At 43.9% G+C, this 20,076-nt stretch overlaps 1 protein-coding gene across 3 annotated transcripts in view; it reads right to left on the bottom strand.

The window, feature by feature from the left end:
- Positions 1-20,076, bottom strand: part of LOC5569250 (myelin transcription factor 1) — a 49,577-nt gene that overhangs the window by 11,634 nt on the left and 17,867 nt on the right. For all 3 annotated transcript variants that reach the window (XM_021845737.1, XM_021845728.1, XM_021845734.1), the window contains exons 3-6: positions 10,653-10,766; positions 9,416-10,589; positions 2,317-2,528; positions 1,650-1,881 (exon numbers count right to left, since the gene is read on the bottom strand). In XM_021845737.1, the coding sequence (XP_021701429.1) occupies positions 1,650-1,881; positions 2,317-2,528; positions 9,416-10,589; positions 10,653-10,766 (1,732 nt within the window). The remainder of the gene's footprint in view (positions 1-1,649; positions 1,882-2,316; positions 2,529-9,415; positions 10,590-10,652; positions 10,767-20,076) is intronic.

The following is a 20,076-nucleotide window of genomic DNA, read 5'->3' as shown; positions in this document are numbered from 1 at the left end:
AGGGAATAATATACCTAATATACAAAAAGGGTGATAAGTTAGATTGTGAGAACTAGCGAGCGATCACCATTCTTAATGCAGCCTATAAAGTGCTTTCCCAGATTATCTTCCGCCGTCTATCGCCACTGACAAGCAGATTTGTGGGAAGTTATCAAGCCGGTTTTGTAGACGGGCGATCGACGACAGACCAAATCTTTATGTTGCGGCAGATCCTCCAAAAGTGTCGCGAATATCAAGTCCCTACGCACCACCTATTCATCGATTTCAAAGCGGCCTATGATACCATCGACCGCGAAGAGCTATGGAAGATTATGGACGAGAATGTTTTTCCCGGGAAACTGACTAGACTGATCAAAGCAACGATGGATAGTGTACAGTGCTGTGTGAAGATATCAGGTGCATTATCGGACCCGTTTGAAACACGCAAAGGACTTCGACAAGGCGATGGTCTTTCCTGCCTCCTGTTCAATATTGCGCTAGAAGGTGTTATGAAACGGGCTTCAACATGTGGAGCACGATCTTCAACAAATCCAGCCAGTTCATCTGCTTTGCTGACGACGTGGACATTGTCGGAAGAAGGTTCCAGGTGGTTTCTGAACAGTATACCAGGCTGAAACGTGAAGCAGATCGGGTTGGATTGAACGTAAATACGTCGAAGACGAAATATCTGCTGGCTGTAGGAACCGAGCGCGATAGAGCTCGCATTGGTAGATGCGTGATGATCGACGGGGATGAGTTCGAGGTGGTGGACGAATTTGTCTACCTGTGATCATTGATAACGTCGGATAACAACTGCAGCAGAGAAATTCGAAGCCGTATCATTGCCGGAAGTCGTGCTTACTACGGACTCCACAAGACCTTGCGGTCTGGTAAACATCACTTCCGTACTAAGTGTACCATGTACAAGATGCTGATAAGACCGGTAGTCCTCTACGGGCATGAGACGTGGACAATGCTCGAAGAGGACCTGCAAGCGCTAGGAATTTTTGAACGACGTGTGCTTAGGACGATCTTCGGCGGAGTATGTGAGAACGGCGTATGGAGGAGAAGGATGAACCACGAGCTTGCGCAACTCTACGGTGAACCCAGTATTCAGAAGGTCGCCAAAGCTGGAAGGGTACGATGGGCGGGACACGTTGTGAGAATGCCGGACAACAATCCCGCAAAAATGGTGTTCACCTCAAATCCAGCCGGTACGAGACGAAGGGGAGCGCAACGAGCTAGGTGGTTTGACCAAGTGGAGCAGGATTTTGAAAGTGTGGGGCGATCGAGAAACTGGAGGTTAGCAGCCATGGACCGAGTTAATTGGCATAACATTGTGGCGCAGGTCATGTCTTGAAGGACGTAGAGCCAGCAAAAGTGAAGTAAAGTAAGTATGTATTCATAACTATCCGATATAGTAGATGAATGTTTGACTTTGTTTTTCACTAACAACTAAGTTTGGAAATCTGGACCAATGTGTGCCGGTACCACTGAAGTTAGCTATGGAATATGTGACAAATTGTAATAATGGATAATTGCTTTTATTACGGAGCAATATTCAATTTTCTAAGGAGCATTGAATGGGCTGCCGTCTGAAATAGTTTCAAGCAAATCGTAGTGTTAGCTCGTCAAATTTTTGCATTTAACGCCAAATTCTTCGGACTTACCCTTCCTGCAGCAGCCGCTCCTGGGACGGAATATGACTCGGTGGGGGCATCGAGTAGTGACCACCGGCCGTCGAATACGCTGCACCGGACGAGTACAGATGGTGATGATGCGGTGGCGGAGGGGGTGCACCATACGGACTACAGCTTTGGTAAGCTCCTGCTGGGGCAGCGTAGCCTGGGTAACCGGACGGGTTCGCTGCGTAGTCCATATAGCTGGGATGGGGACTGTAACCTGGAGGAAAAACATTTGTAGTTACATAATTAGAAATCTTTCAAGCAGGGAAGTCCCACAAAAATTCCGCAAATTTTTGTCTCCGAGAAACATGAAAGGCTGCCGACTTGTGTAAAACACTTTCTCATTAGCTGGGCAATGGAGAGTGAAATTCTTTTGTCGAACCCCACTGCTCTTGTTGGGAGTTGACGGGAAGGAAAGCATTTTAAACGGGAAAAATATGCATTCTTTTCATGTTGACCAGTTTGGTGGAGAGATGGAGGAAAACGAGGAAAATTTTTCACCTGGCTAGTAATAATCAGCCTTTGTGGGATGGTCGTTATGATGCTTCGCTTTGATGCCTTTTGATGTCCCCCTGAGGCAATCATTTTAATGTTTTCACTTTGAAAGTCAGCATGAACTATGAATTTTCAACCAGGCAGGGTAGCTACTTACCGTTATGATCTCGATAGCCATCGGATATGTAGTGCGACGATGCACTGTCCGGTGTAGACTCACGGCTATAACCCATAGCTGGCGGTGGAGCCATGAAGCCAAAACCTAGTCCTGGACGTGGAGGGCCACTGAAGTCCACTGGCTCAGCTTGTGGGGATCTCGGAACCGGTGATCCGGATGAAGCTCGATGATTGCTTTGGGGGCTAGCAGTACTGTTAATTTAGGGAAAATACAGTCAGGTTTCTTCCACATAATAGGAGACTCAGGATTTCAGAAATTTGAAGGTGTTGCCGAAAGTTTAAGACTCGACCGCTAATGTCTAACTTGTTTTATATGGTTCCAGGTTATTTGGTCGAACGCCATTTGGCCGAATGCCGTTTGGCCGAACGCCATTTGGCCGAAATGGTCATTTGGCCGAAAATGAAAACAATAATGAATTACAGTTTGCAAGCATTTGTAATGAATTTTAAAGAACAGTATATTCTTGAAGAAGAATAAATCATCATTGATATATAAATAATTATTTCTTCTGTGTCAGATCAAGTAACAGTCGAAGCTGAAAGGAGAATATCCTGAATGGGAGCAACTGTTCATTTCTCTACTAGTGGCAATAGCTACCAGTAGAGGGTATTCTCATTGAGTTTGTCATCATCTTTTGACAGTAACTTAAACGGTTTACGACTCATTCGTCCTTCTGCAGAATCGGTTTGCTTTGATCCCTCAAGTATCGTACTTAGTAAATTATTTTATAGTTCTAGCAATGAAATTCACAACATAAGCTAAGTATGCTGTTTCGCTCAAGAAAAGTAAAGAAATTCCTTGACTGAAAGGGTCAAGAAATTTCCTACAGAGAGCCCCCTTTGAAGTGACATTTCTTCTCAACTGCGTACTGCGATCAGAAAAAAGTGATTTTCTTGACCATTTCTTGGGAGAAATTTTCCACGCATCGAGATAGGCGATTCCTTTTCTTGTCAGTAGCAAACCGGCCTATAATACGAAATTTAGGTTTATTCTTATCACAATGGAGAAAAAGTGAACACCAAGTCGTTCGGTTTACTGTTTCACACAAGCTACACAGCAGAGTTCAGTTCGCACGTTGCAATCTTAATTTTGGAAGAAAATGACATCCTTATTAACCCTTAAGCTATTTGAATAGGACTATTTATGAACATATTATAAGCCTTAATTCCAATAGTTATGAGAAATAGATTCCTCTTGAAAAAACAGCATTTGACCAAAAGAAGGAAAAATCTTTTAGGACTATATAAGCAAGTGTAATGCAAATAATCGTTAAATTAGTATAACTACAAAGAACTGCCGATGATTTAAAGAAGATATAATTCCCAATAAATAATTGCGAAATTATTACCAACAGTAATGAAACCAATAGAACTCGAAAGAATAGCCTATGTTTAAAACAAGTAAACATTTCGAATGATCTCATTGAAAACCTTAAGCACACCGTTGGTAACCCAAAGACGAACCAATCATCAGCTTAGAGTCTTGACACGGTGTTGGAGTTCACAACTTCGCCCTGAATTAACAAGTTGATCTACGTCCCATCCCACCACAGTTATTGGGCCGCTCTTCTGAATACTACACATCAGCGTAGTAGCAGGTCCGTCGCACTCGGGCTCAGATTGGGCACCACTTCTAGTACTGCATCGAGGGACCAATCGGTAGTGCAAAAGGTACCCAAGTTTGACACATCGCAGTACACTTTTCACGGCATTCTAGATTACCTTATGAACCATAAAATTTTGGGCAACTGCAAGGGACATGAAGGTCTTTAATTTGTCTTTGGTAGTAGCAAACATATTATTGTTTTAGTTCGTAATTCGGCCAAACGACATTTGGCCAAACGACTCATTCGGCCAGATGGCATTCGGCCAAACGGCGTTTGGCCAAATGGCCGGACACCGTTTTATTGAACCAAAGGTTGGCTTCATTGGAAAAATTGTTAGGTAGGTTAAATTTTAGCGTCAGTTGACACTAGTAAACTAGTATTTTTTTTGTTTCGCAGATCGTGATTTGTTTCGTGGATCGTGGCTACTCAAAAAAGGGTAAGGTACCCCGGGGAAAGTGACCTAAAAAAGCGACAGTTCAAACAAATTGTTCAATATTACTCTCAAAATAGACAGTGAAGAAAAATTAAGAATGCAGGCAATAACAGCTCTTTACCTACTGCACAACTTCGTTGAAGACGTCATTTATATAAGTAGTCAGGATCCTGAAGGATCTGCAAAACTAGTTATTTCTGGAATAAGTGGGAAAATTAGAATTGACGAAAGAGTCAAGATTTGCAACGAATTGCATACAACATTTTTTGCAATTAAGAAAATTGTTGTTATATTTGGATTGTTTCTAGGAGCATTGATCCTATCTTCACGCATAACCCCTTTTCTGAGATTAATTCAGTTCATCCAATGGATGCAGATACAGGGGCTAGTTGACTAAGTAATTAAGTAATCCGCAGTAATTCGAAGCACGTATTAAGGATTCTACCCCATTACCCCAAATCGCATTTCATCGAGTGCCATTAACCGGACTGTCATGACCCCAAACTCAATTTACTTACTTTTACTTTTGATGGCGCTACGTCCTTCAAGACATGACCTGCGCTACAATGTTACGCCAACTAACTCGGTCCATGGCTGCTAGGCTCCAGTTTCTCGATTTTTGTGAAATTGTTGTCCGGCATTCTAACAACGTGCCCTGCCCATCGTACACTTCCAGCTTTGGCGACTTTATGGGTACTGGGTTCACTATAGAGTTGCGCAAGCTCGTGGTTCATTCTTCTCCTTCATACGCCGTTCTCACATACTCCGCCAACGACCGTCCTAAGCACACGTCGTTCATAAACTCCTGGTGCTTTCGGGTCCTCTTCGAGCATTGTCCACGTCTCATGCCCGTAGAGGAGTATCGGTCTTCTCAGCGACTTGTACATGGTACAGTTAGTACGGTCTTGTAGAGTCCGTAGTGAGCACGACTTTCTCTGCTGCAGTTGTTATCCGACGTTACCAATAATCCGAGGCAGACAAATTCGTGCACCACCTCGAACTCATCTCCGTCGATCATCACACGTCTGCCAATGCGAGCTCTATCGCGCTCGGTCCCTCCAGCCAGCAGATATTTCGTCTTCGACGTATTTACCATCAATCTAAAACGCTAACGTCTGCTTCACGTTTCAGCCTGGTATACTGTTCAGCAACCACCTGGAACGTTCTTCCGACAATGTCCACGTCGTCAGCGAAACCCGCCCGTTCCATAACACCTTCTAGCGCAATATTGAACAGGAGGCAGGAAAGACCATCGCCTTGTCGATGTCCTTTGCGTGTTTCAAACGGGTACTATAATACACCCGATATCTCCACACAGCACTATACACTACTTATCCATCGTTGCCTTGATCAGTCTAGTCAGTTTCCCGGGAAAACCATTCTCGTCCATAATTTTCCAAAGCTATCATAGGCCGCTTTAAAATCGATGAAAAGGTGGTGAGTACGAACTTTTGGAGGATCTGCCGCGACATAAAGATTTGGTCTGTTGTCGATCACCCGTCCACAAAACCGGTTTAATAACTTCCCACAGATCTACTTGCTAGCAGCGATAGACGGCGAAAGATGATCTGGGAAAGCACTTAGAAAGCGTTAAGAATCGTGATCGCTCAATAGTTCTCACATTCTAAATTATCACCCTTTTCGTATATTGCATAAGCATAAGCATAAGCATAGATGACCGTACAATACGTAGTTGCTACTCCGTGATTGACCAGAACAATCGAAGTTGCACAGGGAATTAATGAATGGGGCTTGGGATTAGCTTACCATTCTTCAATGTGCACAAATCGAGAGCTCAAATTTAAAAGTCAATAACGGCGCCGGCCACGTCCTTACGGTCATCGGGGAAGGGAAGGAATGTTAGTGTAACTACCGTTGTTACTAGAGACCGAGATCACCTCTGCATCTCCACGGTTGTCATGGAGAGGATATTGGGTTAGTGGGATAAGGTAAAGATCTGGGAGTCACCAATGTTTGGTGATGCGATCCATGATATAATCACGCCTAACCGGATTCGCGAAATAATTCGCATTAAACGCGCCGAACAAGTGTTCGTCACTCGCCCACGCAAGAGCAAGCGACGCGATCAATAGATCAAACACTACTAGCGATCCGCGGCGCTTTTTCATTTCTCTGAGCGAACGACGCGCGACAAGTTAGATCCTGCCCCCATCGCCCGCCCCCGCAGGAGCAAGCGTCAAGGTCGAAGGATCAAACACTACTCTTATCACCCTTTTCGTATATTGGGTTAATTACTCTCTCCTTCCACTCCTCCGGTAGCTGTTCTGCATCACAGATCTTGGCTGTAAATTGGTGCACACAAGTAGCCAATCTGTCAAGGGCCTTTTTTAATAAGTTCATCTCTAGTACCATCCTTTGTTGTTCTCGAACTGTTTGATAGCATCCTTAACTTCATCTATTGTAGGAGATGGCACGTCTCCCTCATCTGCCGTACTGATAAAGCTATTCCTCCTGCTGCCTTGGTCTCCCTTCTCTGCGTCATTTAGGTGTTCATCGTAGTGCTCCTTCTACCTTCCAGTCACCTCACGTTCGTCCGTCAAGATACCTTCATCCTTATTCTGGCACATTTCGGCTCGCGCCACAAAACCTTTGCGGGATGCATTGAGTTTCTTGTAGAACTTACGTAATTGTTGAGATCGTTATAGCTGCTACATTTCTTCGCACTCCAACTCTTCCAGGTGGCGCTCTTTATCCCGGAATAGATTGATTTGCTTCTGTTTCAACCATTTCACGTTGTGACGAATGCCTTGCTGCAGCATCATCGCCCGCGCTGCATTCTTCTCGTCCAAAACCGTCTGACACTGCTCATCGTACCAACCATTCCGCCGATTTCAATCCACGAACCCAATGGCATCTTCCGCTGCGTTGTTAATGGTTGCTTCGACACTATTTCAGCCGTCCTCAAGAAGGGCCCCGGTGAGCACTCCCTCTTCCGACAACGCTGCTTCAAGGCTTTGCGTGTAATCAGTTGCGACTTTGGGTAGCTTAAATTGTTCCTGATTGTACCGTGGCGGGCGTCGGTACCGAATGATGTGCACAACGGAAAGTCTTTGGCGCACTTTAACCATCACAAGGTAGTGGTCCGAATCAATGTTTCCGCCGCGAAAGGTTCTGACGTCAATAATGACTAACAACAATCTAACAATCTCACAGTACATTCTATCCCAATATTTTGAATCGTTTGGTTTTTGGTTTGGTTTGGTTCTTTTGATTCGTTCTTCTGTTTATTTGGGATGAAGAAATACTGTTTTTTTTTGTACAACAAAACCAACTCTCTGCTGCACGAAGAGGAGTTTTTCGAATAACTTTGGTAGCTAGTCAGAAACATAGCACGTCCGGCTATGTGGGTGAATCAGGGGCCATCATTATTTTAGCCAGAAGATTAGATGATTTTGCCGCCATGTGGTGTTAGTGAGTTTTAAATTTCTGAATATTTACAAAGATGGCATCTTCTTGAAGATGTTCAGTAGATGAAGAAAGGAATATAATTATTTTAGCCAGTAGATTCCACTATACCGTAATAGGGTGTCACCCGTAGCCTTTGACCTTAATTTACTCTAGTTGTCGCAAGAGAGCATAACGACATTAACGACATCTCTGATAATCTTATAGAAGTATCCATCAGTACCACTCAAATCCAGCAAATGGTTTGAATATTGAAAAGAATGCAACATTGCTATGAATAAGCGCAACAAGAGTTTCATTTAGTGCGTCAGTTACCATGTACCGCAGGCATTGGATTTTCTGCGCGAGTCACAATACATATGTTTTGACACATCGCGACCTTATCTGTTTGTAAACAAAGTGACCATTTGCTTCGGCTTGTTGTGTTGTTCTACAGTGTCGTTAGTTTTCATGTAGGTTGAACAGTGAAAATAGTTATTGGATAACCAGTTTCGATGAAAAATGCCTACACAATGTTGTGTCGACTACAGCAGGTCGCGATCGCATCTAAAAACATCGATTTCGCTTCACAGATTTCCTCGGAGTGACAATTTTTGTAATGTATGGAGACAAGTTATCAAGATCCAATCAAATTATCTGCATCGAGAGTGTGTGGAAAGCATTTTCAATCTCCCAATATGATAACTATGGTAAGCTAAATTTCAACCATGTGAATCAGTAGTTTGAGAACTTGGGTATTTTACAGATGCGAAAACATTAAAAATAAATGCATTCCCCGATATGCAGCTGCTACGAACCAGAAAAGTGTATCAAGTAAACCAAAATCTGGTAAGTTTTATATTAATTCATTCTAGGTAGGAAAAATAACTTATTCTGTTTTTAAAAAGAGCGCAGAGAAGGCACACTCGGCTTATGTTTATTATAATGTCCGGAAGCATGGGGAATATGGGGCTCAGCACAAAAATCTTTCACTCTCTTTCACCCCTCCACAAAATTGGTACACCACAAGGCTAGTAAACGTCAAAATCCCATGCAAAATTAAAACAATGCAGAGCCCCATATCCGGTGTAAAGACATGTCCTACTCCGACTACAAAGAGAATATTACGTTTGTGATCCCACAAAAAGTGCCTAAAACCTCGGGAAATGTTCGAACAAGTTGTTCGCATTACTCGAAAATCCAGCAAACAATGAGCGCTGAAACTAATACGTGTTCTGGATCAATAGATTAATTGTTTTTTCTGCTTCGACATTTGAAAATGTTGGCCGTTAGGGTATTGGCCGAAACCACGCAGATCCACGAGGAGGGTTCTGAAAAGTCAGAAAAAGAAGACCACGTGGTTTATGGACGACCCCGAAGAATAATGTGTCATATTGTATGGGGGTTATATGACGTTTTACAACAGCTTACTTGATGGAAAAATAGTTATAAATCTTCACCGGAGACAGTATTCTACCCTCTTTTTGAAGATTAGAGATATTCAACAACACCCCCAAATTGATGAAATTTCGTAACCATATTGGAATTTCAGAATGCGCATTATGGTAATGCGTTTTATAAAAGACCTGTATTAAATTGAGAACTGTACATTATGTCACACTTCTTTAACTTACCTGTTGGGTAATCGATTCACGCTCAAATCCAAAGTCTGACGTTGGGGACTCTCTGCTGGAGCCCCCAGAGCACTATCCTCCGATGATCTGGGACTTTTCCTAGACGTCGTTATGTTTCCAGTTGAGAGATCGATTGCCGGATCGCGTTCATTGCTAGGAGATTTACTGTCCTGGATAGCCGCTTCCGTACCCGTATCCGAAGCGGTCTTGACACTCAAATTGATCGCCGAAAAGCCCGACCGCGCTACAGTAGGACCCGCTGCTTGCGGTACTGTTCCACCAGAGATGCTGCTGCTGCTGTTGGTGGTATTGGTATTGCTGTTGCTGGTATTGTTGTTGTTCGGCTCGTACTGCTGTTGGTAGACCGGACGAGGGCATATCGGGCCAGGCTGGGAGGTGTTGTTCTCGTCCATTTCCTGCTTCAATACCGGAGGGTTCGGCTCCGTTAGACCAAGGCTGGAAGTCGGACCCGAAACCTGTTGAAACCCCACCGCCGTAGATGAGCTGTAGTCTTCCATCAAACCATACGGAGCGTATCTGGTGGCGGAGCCGTACCCGTGATCGTATCGTTCGAATGCTCCGGGATCGTAAGCTCGAGTTGGATAGCCTCCGAAATCATACCCGACCGCAGTGCTTCCCATATGCGTGTTCGTATACTGTTGATGTGTTTGCTGCTGCTGACCATAACGGTAGTCAGTCTCTCGACCGTAACTACTGCTGTCCAACATTGTATCTTTACTTGGTGGTTCACTTTCAATGTCTGGTTTTTCTGTTTTAATCACAAGTGTGATCTCTTCCACTGGTTTTGGAACGTTATCTTCAGGACCCTTCTCCTGATTTCTTTCCTCTTTGCGTTCAGCTGTCTTTAGATTCTGTGGCTCTTCAGCTACACTGTTCGACTTATCTACCGGTGAGACGCTGCGACTACGCTGGACTTGATTGATCAATGAAGATCGATATTCGTTCAGCTGTTGATAGTTCAGTACTGCCGAATGAAGTTTCTGGCGGAACAATAAGCCATTTTGATATTTAAGTTCTCGAGCCGCTGCTTTACTGGCGGCTGCCTTTGGACAACCAGATAGACTTCGATGGGAGTTGCGTCCGGCGCTAACGTGACCTCGTCCGTTACAGCCAGGCGTCGGACATTTAAGAATGGTCTCGTGAAGTGCTAGTACTGAAATAAAGTAGGCATTATTAGCAGTATTCAATCATTACTGGAACTCGTGAATAAACTCACATTCAGATGACACTTTATCCCGTCGGGGACATCCGGACAAACTGCGATGATGCGAGTAGAGGCCAGTAACGTGTCCTAATCCTACACAGCCCGGGGTGGGACACTTGCTTGATTCTGAAAACGAAAATACAAGCAAATTGGAAATGAGTAAACACGCCTCTCTGGAATCCAGCAAACTTTATCTAATTTCGCATCGTGCACCCAGCTAGGTTGTCTTGTGAATAAACATTGTGTTGACGCCGAGTAGAGCGACAGGACTTGGATGCAAACAAGATGCGATGATAAACCGTGGCGCGTTATTTGTCAGCAGGTAAATATAGTTTTCCCTTTGGGCCACTTTCGTCGTCTATCGGCGGCGGTGAGTGGTGGCCTATCTTTTCCAGCGACCAGTTGGGAAACAGTTCAAACAGATATACAAGTGTTTGGTATTTTTCGGAGAATATGCTTGGCAGGAAGTGTATACTGAAAAGGGCCAACGAGTTATGGTGGATTATGGCAAACAAGTTTAAATTAATTAATTCAGATTTGAGAACGTGATTCTTATCTGTTAGTGTGTAAAGTCATTGATAGCTTGAATGTAGAGCTTTGGATGAAATCATACATTAAGAAAGTAAGTTTTCCAATTGGCTTTTGGTTGTACAATGTACATGTCCTTACAGTACTAACTAATGTTTTAGTTAGAAACTAATCCTTACTTTGATCCTGTCAAAAAATGAAACATAAAAGTGATTGGCACAGAGTCTTTTTGAACATCTTTATTATTTCAAACATTTACACTTTTGGTGAAGCAAAAGCATACATATAAACATTTTAAAAATTTGGTTGCAGATAGAAGGCTCCATTTATTGGAACTCCTCTCATCATGAAATAGTAGTTTACGGAACAAGTTGCAGAATGATGATTTTTACAGCACGAGTCGTAAATTTATTCTACGAGGCTTGCCGGGTAGGATAATTACGACGAGTGCTGTAGAAATCGAGTTCTGCAACGAGTTACGTACAACATTTTATGCAATTTCGTAGAAGACCACTTGAGGGTATCAGAAATTATGCCGGAATGCATTCACCATTATTTTAGAATTTCTGAGAAATTTTTGTGTTATAATTCATTACGCAACTCAAAACAGTTGCGTTATGAGAAAGCGTTGCGTAGTGAATCATTACAGCACTGGTTTCAGTTAAGTAATGACTATTCCCGCACTGCATACTTCAGGGCAGGGAAGTAGGCCGTTTCATGACAGATTGGCGTGATGAAAAACAGCCTATTACGATGAGAAATGGCAAAAACATGTTTACTTGACTGAAACCTTTAAGTAAAGGAAAAGCTTTTGGTTTGTATGGGATGTTTTAAGAGATATCTTCCATTGTTTTTTTTTTTTTTTTTTTGAAGAAATATGTCCAAACTTTTTTGGAATGTATAAACTGATCACATGTAGAAATCGACCATTGGTGGCGAAGCCTGCGTTATCCGTGAAGGCATCTTTAAATTTAGTGAAGATGGTAAAACATAATTTTTCCTAATTTTTGTTTATTTGCTGAAAGACGTACAGGTAGGAACTAATGGTTAGATTTATTGTTTCAAAAGGACCAAATGTTTGAGATTATCGTATATTACAAAAAAAAATCTCTTCACATTTGGTTTTGCAATATTCCTAGGTTCAACAATTTGATTTTTAATGTTTTAGCAGTGATGCATTTCAAACTGAACACGAGCCAAAAGTGAACTGAACGCGTTCTGCACGAGAACGCAGCAAACATTGAATTCCCGTGTAAGATTCTGACACTGCACAATAAAACCTAAAACTTGAATAAACTACATAAATCGATCTGTATTGAATTCAACTCACTCAAAATGTATGAAACGTAAACCGTCCCACAAAATCATTAGTAAATTTTTCGCATTGAAATATATTGTGCATCTGCCATAAATCAATGTTTATTGCGCGTTAGATTTTCTGCTGCTACGGGTTCCAATTTTTGAACTGATCAATGTTCAAGCCTACTTGATCCCTCGTTAAAAAAATGAACTGGAACGCAAACTGAACGCGTCCAAATGCAACACTAGTTTTGAGAGTATTGACATTGACATCGTTTTGAAAATAAATAATCACTTAAACTTGATTGTAACACACGTGGAAGCCCTTATTCTTCTGCGTAACTTTGCTGAAGACAGCATCACTCTACGTGTTCGCAATCTCGAGATATCGCATAATTAGACCCTACCAGAAGATAACTGGTCGTTCAAAGTGCTTTTGACCATATTAGTCTTTTATATTTCAGTATGGATACCGTTAGACATCATTCTCAAATGCGCTTCTATAGCTGTAGATGATCTTCGGCAGGCTTATTAAACGTGACTAGCGAACCTTAGTTGAGGCCCAAGATGTCCAAAGGATCGCTTGGACTCTACAGAGATAAGCGTCCGTTGTTCGGACTATGGTGGTTGTTGACCAAGCTACTATCAACTCAACTTCCTCCATCGATTCGCCATAGTCCACTAGGGTGATATCGTCGGCGAAGCCAACAATCTTAACACTCGTCGGAAAGTCATAGTACATCGTCAGTACGTCATAGCACATCGCATGCCATAACATCGGGCCCGGGATTGAACCTTGAGGTACTCCCACGGTAATTCGAACGCTTTTCGGCCCCTTGTTTGTATCATACAGTAGAATCCTACCATCAAAATAGCTTTTTAAAAGCTCTCACAACTACATCGGTACCTTGAGGCGGTGAAGTGCGTGGGCTATCGCTTCCCAGCTTACGCTGTTGAACGCATTCTTTACATTCAGAGTGACCGCGCAGTAACGGATGCTGCTTCTTATATACCCGATTACTGGATAGCGTCTAGCGTAGATTTAGCTTTCCTGAATCCCAACTGAATGTTGGACAGGTCGTCAGCACCTTTTGTTTATGGTACTAGCCTTTCCAATCTTTCCTTGCCCGTCGCGTCTAGTAGACAGATAGGTCTATATGCCGAAAGGTCACCCGGTGGTGTCCCCACATTTGGTAGTAGCATGAATTGCTGTCGCTTCCATACATAATTGAAGATTCCTTGAACTATACAGCGTTGAATCCCAATTCTGAACACGTCCGGATCCGCATTGACTGCTACTTAGGGAAATATTCAGAATACTATCGGGTCCCAGTGCCTTATTTAACGCGAATGATTTCATGACTTCTGCCAGCTCTTCGTTCGTCACCCTCGCTGCTACTTCTCCTTCATCTGCCACATACGGCACCGGGGGCCATGAGTGTGGGATGATGCGGGAACAGCACATTGATTATCGATAGCAGCAGCTCGGGCGACTTCTTTTGGAGCGCCATAGTCTAAGCCATTACCACTCTGTAGGCGTTACCTCACGGAAAAGTACCACCTGATAACGCCAACTGGGTGTCGGATAGAACGGAAACGGCTGCGATACATGTTATGGACAGATTCCCTATCTAGGAAGTGGTAAACAACTCAGGTGAAGGCTTCGTCATCGTCAAAATCAACGATGTTGATGTATGCAGTTGTTATGCACCTCCGAGGTGGACAGTGGAGCAGTTCAGTCAGATGGCTGACAAGTTAATCGGATAGAAACCGATACTCATTGCAGGAGACTTCAATGCCTGGGCTGGATATATCCTGCAGGAAGCCTTAGCGAAGCTAATTGTACGATTGCGCAATGAAGGGTCCGTTAGCACATTTCAGAGAAACTGAAGGGAATCCATCATTAATGTTACATTTTGCAATCCTGCACCGTCGGCGATCATGAACTGGAGAATTTATGAGTCTGTGTACCACTCATAGCGACCAACTAGCGATTCGCTATCGCATCGGTCAACGGAACCCTGCGCCAACAATGGGAAGAATAACTAGCGAACGGAAGTGGAAGACGAAAGCCTTCAACAAGGAACTATTCGTTAAGGCACTTCTTCAAGACGGCGATAACGAGGATGTCAACGCCACTGAGCTAACACAAAGGATGGTAGCGGCTTGTGACGCAACTATAGCGCGAAAACTGGAGCCGAGGAACAAACGGCGATCAGCTAACTGGTGGAATGGTTTGTCTCAGAGTCTGGAGGCTAATTGCTATAAGGAGCTATGCCGAGATGCAGATACCAATCCGTGGGGTAATGTGTATCGAATCGTTATGTCAAAGATCAAGGGCCCTTCGACACCAGCTGAGATGTGCCCAGAAAAGTTGAAGTTGATCGCGAAGGGACTCTTCCCGAAGCACGATCCAATGTTCTGGCTACCAACGCCATACGGTGAAGACGTATAAGCAATCGCTGAGGAACGGCAAGTGTAGAACAAAGCCCCTGGTCCTGATGAAATACCGAACGTAGCGCTGAAAGCTGCCATCCTGATATATTTAGACATGTTCAGAAAGGTGTTGCATAAGTGCCTTGACAAAAGTAACTTTCCAGTAAAATGGAAGATCCAGAAACTGGTACTGCTGCCAAAACAATGGAAGCCACTAGGAAATCCAGCCTCGTTTAGGCCCATTTGCCTGCTGGATACGCTCAGAAAACTCCTGGAAAGAATAATCCTTAGCAGGTTGATGTGTACAGAGAGTGAGCACGGGTTGTTCAAAATGCAGTTTGGATTCTGCAAAGGAAAAGGAGTGTCGACGGTAGACGCAATTCGAACCGTACTCGAGTGTGCTTCGACGCTTTCGAAGTAGAAACGAAGAGGAAATTGATACTGCGCCGTGGTTACAAAAGATGTGAAAAACGAATTCAACGCCATCGTCGTAGCAGTGCACAGAATGCAAGTCCCCGACTATCTGTGCGAGATTCTGAGGAGCTACTTACAGAGCAGATTCTATGTTTACGACTAAATGAACAGCAGAAGTCAATGCAAGTGACAGCGGGCGTCCCTCAAGTATCCATTCTCAGTCCGACTATTTGGAACGGGATATATGAAGGAGTCTTGACATTGTGGCTGCACAGGAAGATGAAGATTGTTGGTTTTGCGGATGATGGGTCACTAAAGGTGATAGGCGAGAGGCTGGAAGAAGTGGAGATGTCGTTGACGGAAATAATTGACGCAATCGAAGGCTGGATGAGCGAATTCAAACTGCAGATAGCTCACCACAAAACAGAGCAGTAATGATCGACGATCGGCTGAATTGAAATGAAACAGCCACGTTGATTACACATGCGAAAAGTCCGAGAAGGCAATGAATGCAATAAGGAGAATCATTCCAAACTTAGGCGGTCCAAGTAGCAGTAGGGGAAGGGGTGGTAAAATGAACACCTTAAGGAAATCATCTTGTTTCTGATAGAAAAACGAGGAATTTGTATAGTTCTATCCCACAACATCAAAAACAGGGATGTTATCTATAGCAGCAACACGAATTCAGACTAAAATTGCTGAATTTTCACATATTTTTGTCGCTAGCAAAAAAACGATGGAAATGTTCATTTTACCTGCACTATGTAGGTAAAATGAACAGCTGTTGGTGGTAAAATGAACATTATTCAAAAAACGCAAGCAAAACAAATATTTCTGAAAATTTTTATTGTTTCACCGAAAATATATCCATTAATGATTGTAACCCATTCAAAGAGAATTTTTAAGGTATCAGATTTGACCTCATATCATAACGATACTCACCTCACTGAAAAACCTCAAGTCTTCCGAGCTAAAAGTTACGTCAGTTCTAATTTTCAAACGTGGTTTTCTTAAATCTTAGTTTTCGTTGATATTTTCACTTCAATTGACCTACGTATCAACTCGAACACTCTTATTTATGCTTTAAATGGTCCGTGTGTGATAAAAATTTATCGATATTTGTTTTTTCTCGATAAAAGGCAAGGTGTTCATTTTACCACCCCTGTTCATTTTACCACCACTTCCCCTACGAGGCGTCTGCTAGCTAATGTGATGCTGATGTATGGAGTTCCTGCTTGAAGCTGAATAGAGCGTTTTGGCTGATAACAGTGCGAGTCGCGAGTGCGTTTAGAATGATATCGTCAGACGCTATATGCATTTTGGCCGGTATGATTCTAACGTTGAGACGTGAGAAACGTAGGGAAAATGGTCAGAGTCTGATCTATGGCGAGGTGGCAGCACGAGTGGGACTGCACGCGGTAAATATAGCGATAACGCAAATCATATCGTCACTGTAACAAAAATGGCGAGAGGACCTTTGCTGAAGGAGTTTGGGTTCGACTCCCGGTCAGTCCAGGATCTTTTCGTAATGGAAATTTCCTTGACTTCCCTGGGTATAAAGTCTTATCGTACCTGCCACACGATGTACGAATGTGAAAATGGCAACTTTGGCTAGCTCTCAGTTAATAACTGTGGAAGTGCTCATTGAACACTAAGCTGAGAAGCAGGCTCTGTCCCAGTGGGGACGTTTATGCCAAGATGAAGATGATGAAAATGTCAACGTATCAGATGACATTGAGTTCCCAGTTTTTCAGTTTCTTGATATTCATTTTACCGATCGTGATGATAGCCGCTGATTGTAGAAAAATCAAATGATTGCTAACCATGGCACCGAAACAAAAGTCGAGAGAAATGTCGAACTTTGACAGCACTGCTGAGCATTTACAAAATTCAATATGCTTTAGTTTGTAATATGCAAAGCTCATAGATTTGACCTATATTCCAGCAAGTTCTTAGATAGCACAGACCATCTTTTAAATACCACACAAAAAAAAACAACAACAAAATCGAAACAAAATTGCATTCCTCTGAACTTCCTTCCATGTCAAAGATTTCCAAAAGCTCATACATCACGCTTGTACATCAGGAGTCAATATTCCATAGTATCCTGGAGTTTGGGGCAGGTTTGACAATGGCAACAATGGATATTATAACACAATTTCCCATTGAATCTTCTAAACTCATAATTAACAAATTTCGTAAAAAGTAACGTGAATTGGATTCACGTAAAAATAAGGACTACGTAAAACGAAGGATTGTTCCAAAAAAGTATCGGAAAGGGATCAACATGTTTAAAGAGAAGCGTTGAACAGTTCTATCTTATTGCTCTTGGTAGTCTTAAAACTTCCTTCGGCAGAAAGATTTTGCGAACGCATATCATCGAAGCCAAACCTAGAAAAAAAAAAAACCTAACCGCAAACGGAGCCTGTGGAGTACCAGGGCGCCCTCTACAGTATTGTGCCCTTCCTGTGCTACCCGGAGCAATGGTGCAGGTGACCTTGTGTTTCTCCGAGACAATCGGCTTCCCTTCTTCAGTCTCAAACCTGAGGCTAAATAAGGGTGGGATTATAAGGATGTTGTAAATTAGTTTAAATTTTTCACCCTTATGGCTTCGCATTATGCGTTTTTTTTTTTTTGTTGGGGCAGCAGGGACGAAAGTCCAGGGGCTTAACGGACCCCCCCCCAGGACCTCTGCGAGTTGGGGAGTTGCCCAGGATGTGGTGAAGTTCGCAGTGGGCTCTGATGAACCTTCATAAAAACCACAAAAATCCGAATGCAACTCTGTCACAGCGACCGGTGCCGCTTAAAGTACCCTAGCCCAAACTAACAGGAGTGCCAACCGGCACATCAGGATTGATGCCAGTGAGATCCTGATTATGGCATACTGGTCGCGATACAAACGGACAAGGCATGGAATTACGAGTAGGAGTGCTTCGAGCACATTGGGACCAACGCCAGTACGGCCCCAATTATGTATACTGGCAGCGCACGACAAAGGACAAGTAACGGCATATGTACTAGATAATATGCTTTGAGGCTGACAGCGGCGACATTCTACTCCCTTAGTAGGGTCGGGTGACACTGGCCCGAAACGGCGAGTGGGTTAATGGCGCAGGCTGCCCCCGTCCCGTAAAACCGTGGCAGGCCTTAGAGTACGTTCCAAATCCGTCGCCTGGTTGTTCCAACTGGGCGGGAGTAGGCTCAGATGCCATTACCTGACCTGCGCCGATCCGGCTCTGAACATAGTACCCCATAAAGGACTATGTCAACCCTAGCATGGCCTCCCTGCTTGCATAGATAACCATGGGATTATAAAGGCGACTATTCCAGCGGAGATGGATAGCGGCTCTTAGGGGGACCCATAAGAGATGATAAACCAAAACAAACAACTAGCGGAATGTGAAGGAGAGGCTTCTGGACCTATCAGTAACCGGCTAAGGTTCCCGCCAAGGAAGGAGGCGACCAACTTTATTGAAAACAGTGTGGGCAAAAGCCTAGATACTGTGACGACGGCAGGCACTGGCCGCTCCAGTGCAACATGTGTGGTGACCGATGGCCCGGGACTAATCGAGGCCATGGATCGCAATAGGGAGTACCTCCCTAAAATGCAGGTAGCTGCTGAGCAACTTGATGTCATCATCGAGTATGTTAAGAGCAAAACAAATATCAGCAAAGACTTGAAAACAAGTCTACTGAAATTGCGACAATCAGTCCTAGCTGCAAAGCAGGACTACGAGAAAGCCAAGGAACAACTTGGCAAGGTAGAAGGCCAAAAAGACACTAGGTCGTGTCAGACCGAAGTGTTTTCCTTCACAGGCAACGCGAATATATCTGATGATATTATTCGATACGCGATGCGGAAGAGGGAAGCTTCCGGGGATGAATACGTGGCGAAAAGACGTATGGTTGCTAAGGGAAAAGTGACCTACGCGGCCGTCCTCCAGAGCGGAAAAGCTGGCACGAGCCAAGCCCCGCGATCAAGAGGACATGGCAACAAAGGAGAGGCCAACACCAAGCCTAAGGCCAAGAAAGCCAAGAAAAAGGAGCCACGGGTTAACCGGAACCAGGCAATGCATCCACAGGAACCACGGGCGCAAGGCAACAGCAACCCGTGGATACGAGTTGGAAATAAGAAAAAACAGAGGAAACCGAAAACGGAGCCCAAGGAGAGCGCTAAACCGAAAACAGCGAAACGTAGGAATTTAGGCGAAGCCCTCGTTATCAAAACGGAGGAAGCAAAATACGCCGAGGTTCTGAAGGCGATGCGAAGCACAGAGAAGCTATCGCCATTGGGCGCAGACGTGCGAAGCATAAGGCGAACTAGGATTGGTGAAATGATCCTAGTCTTAAAGAAGGACGCCAAGGAAAAGGGTGCAGTCTATAAGCAACTGGCACAAGAAGTACTTGGTGACGAGGTTGATGTAAGATCCCTTACTGCTGAAGCGACTCTCCAGTGTAAAAATCTGGATGAGGTCACCGATGCAGCGGAGGTCTCGGCTGCCCTCAAAGAGCAGTGTGACATCGACGTAGCCAGCAAGGCCATCCACCTTAGAAAGGGCCCGCAGGGCACCCAGGTGGCGGCGATCAGGCTGCCGGTCGCAGAGGCCAACAAAGCGAAGAACTTGGGCATACTCAAGGTAGGCTGGTCGGTTTGCCGGCTGAGCATACAACAGCCTCCTGAAGTTTGCTTCAAGTGTTTCGGGAAGGGCCATAAGTCGTGGAATTGCAATGGTCCCGACAGAAGTAAGATGTGCAGAAA

Source organism: Aedes aegypti, chromosome 1 (assembly GCF_002204515.2).
Source record: "Aedes aegypti strain LVP_AGWG chromosome 1, AaegL5.0 Primary Assembly, whole genome shotgun sequence".
NCBI classification, from domain to species: Eukaryota; Metazoa; Arthropoda; class Insecta; order Diptera; family Culicidae; genus Aedes; species Aedes aegypti.
Note: the sequence above shows the minus strand (reverse complement) of the source record. Positions and strands in the feature narration are given on the sequence as shown.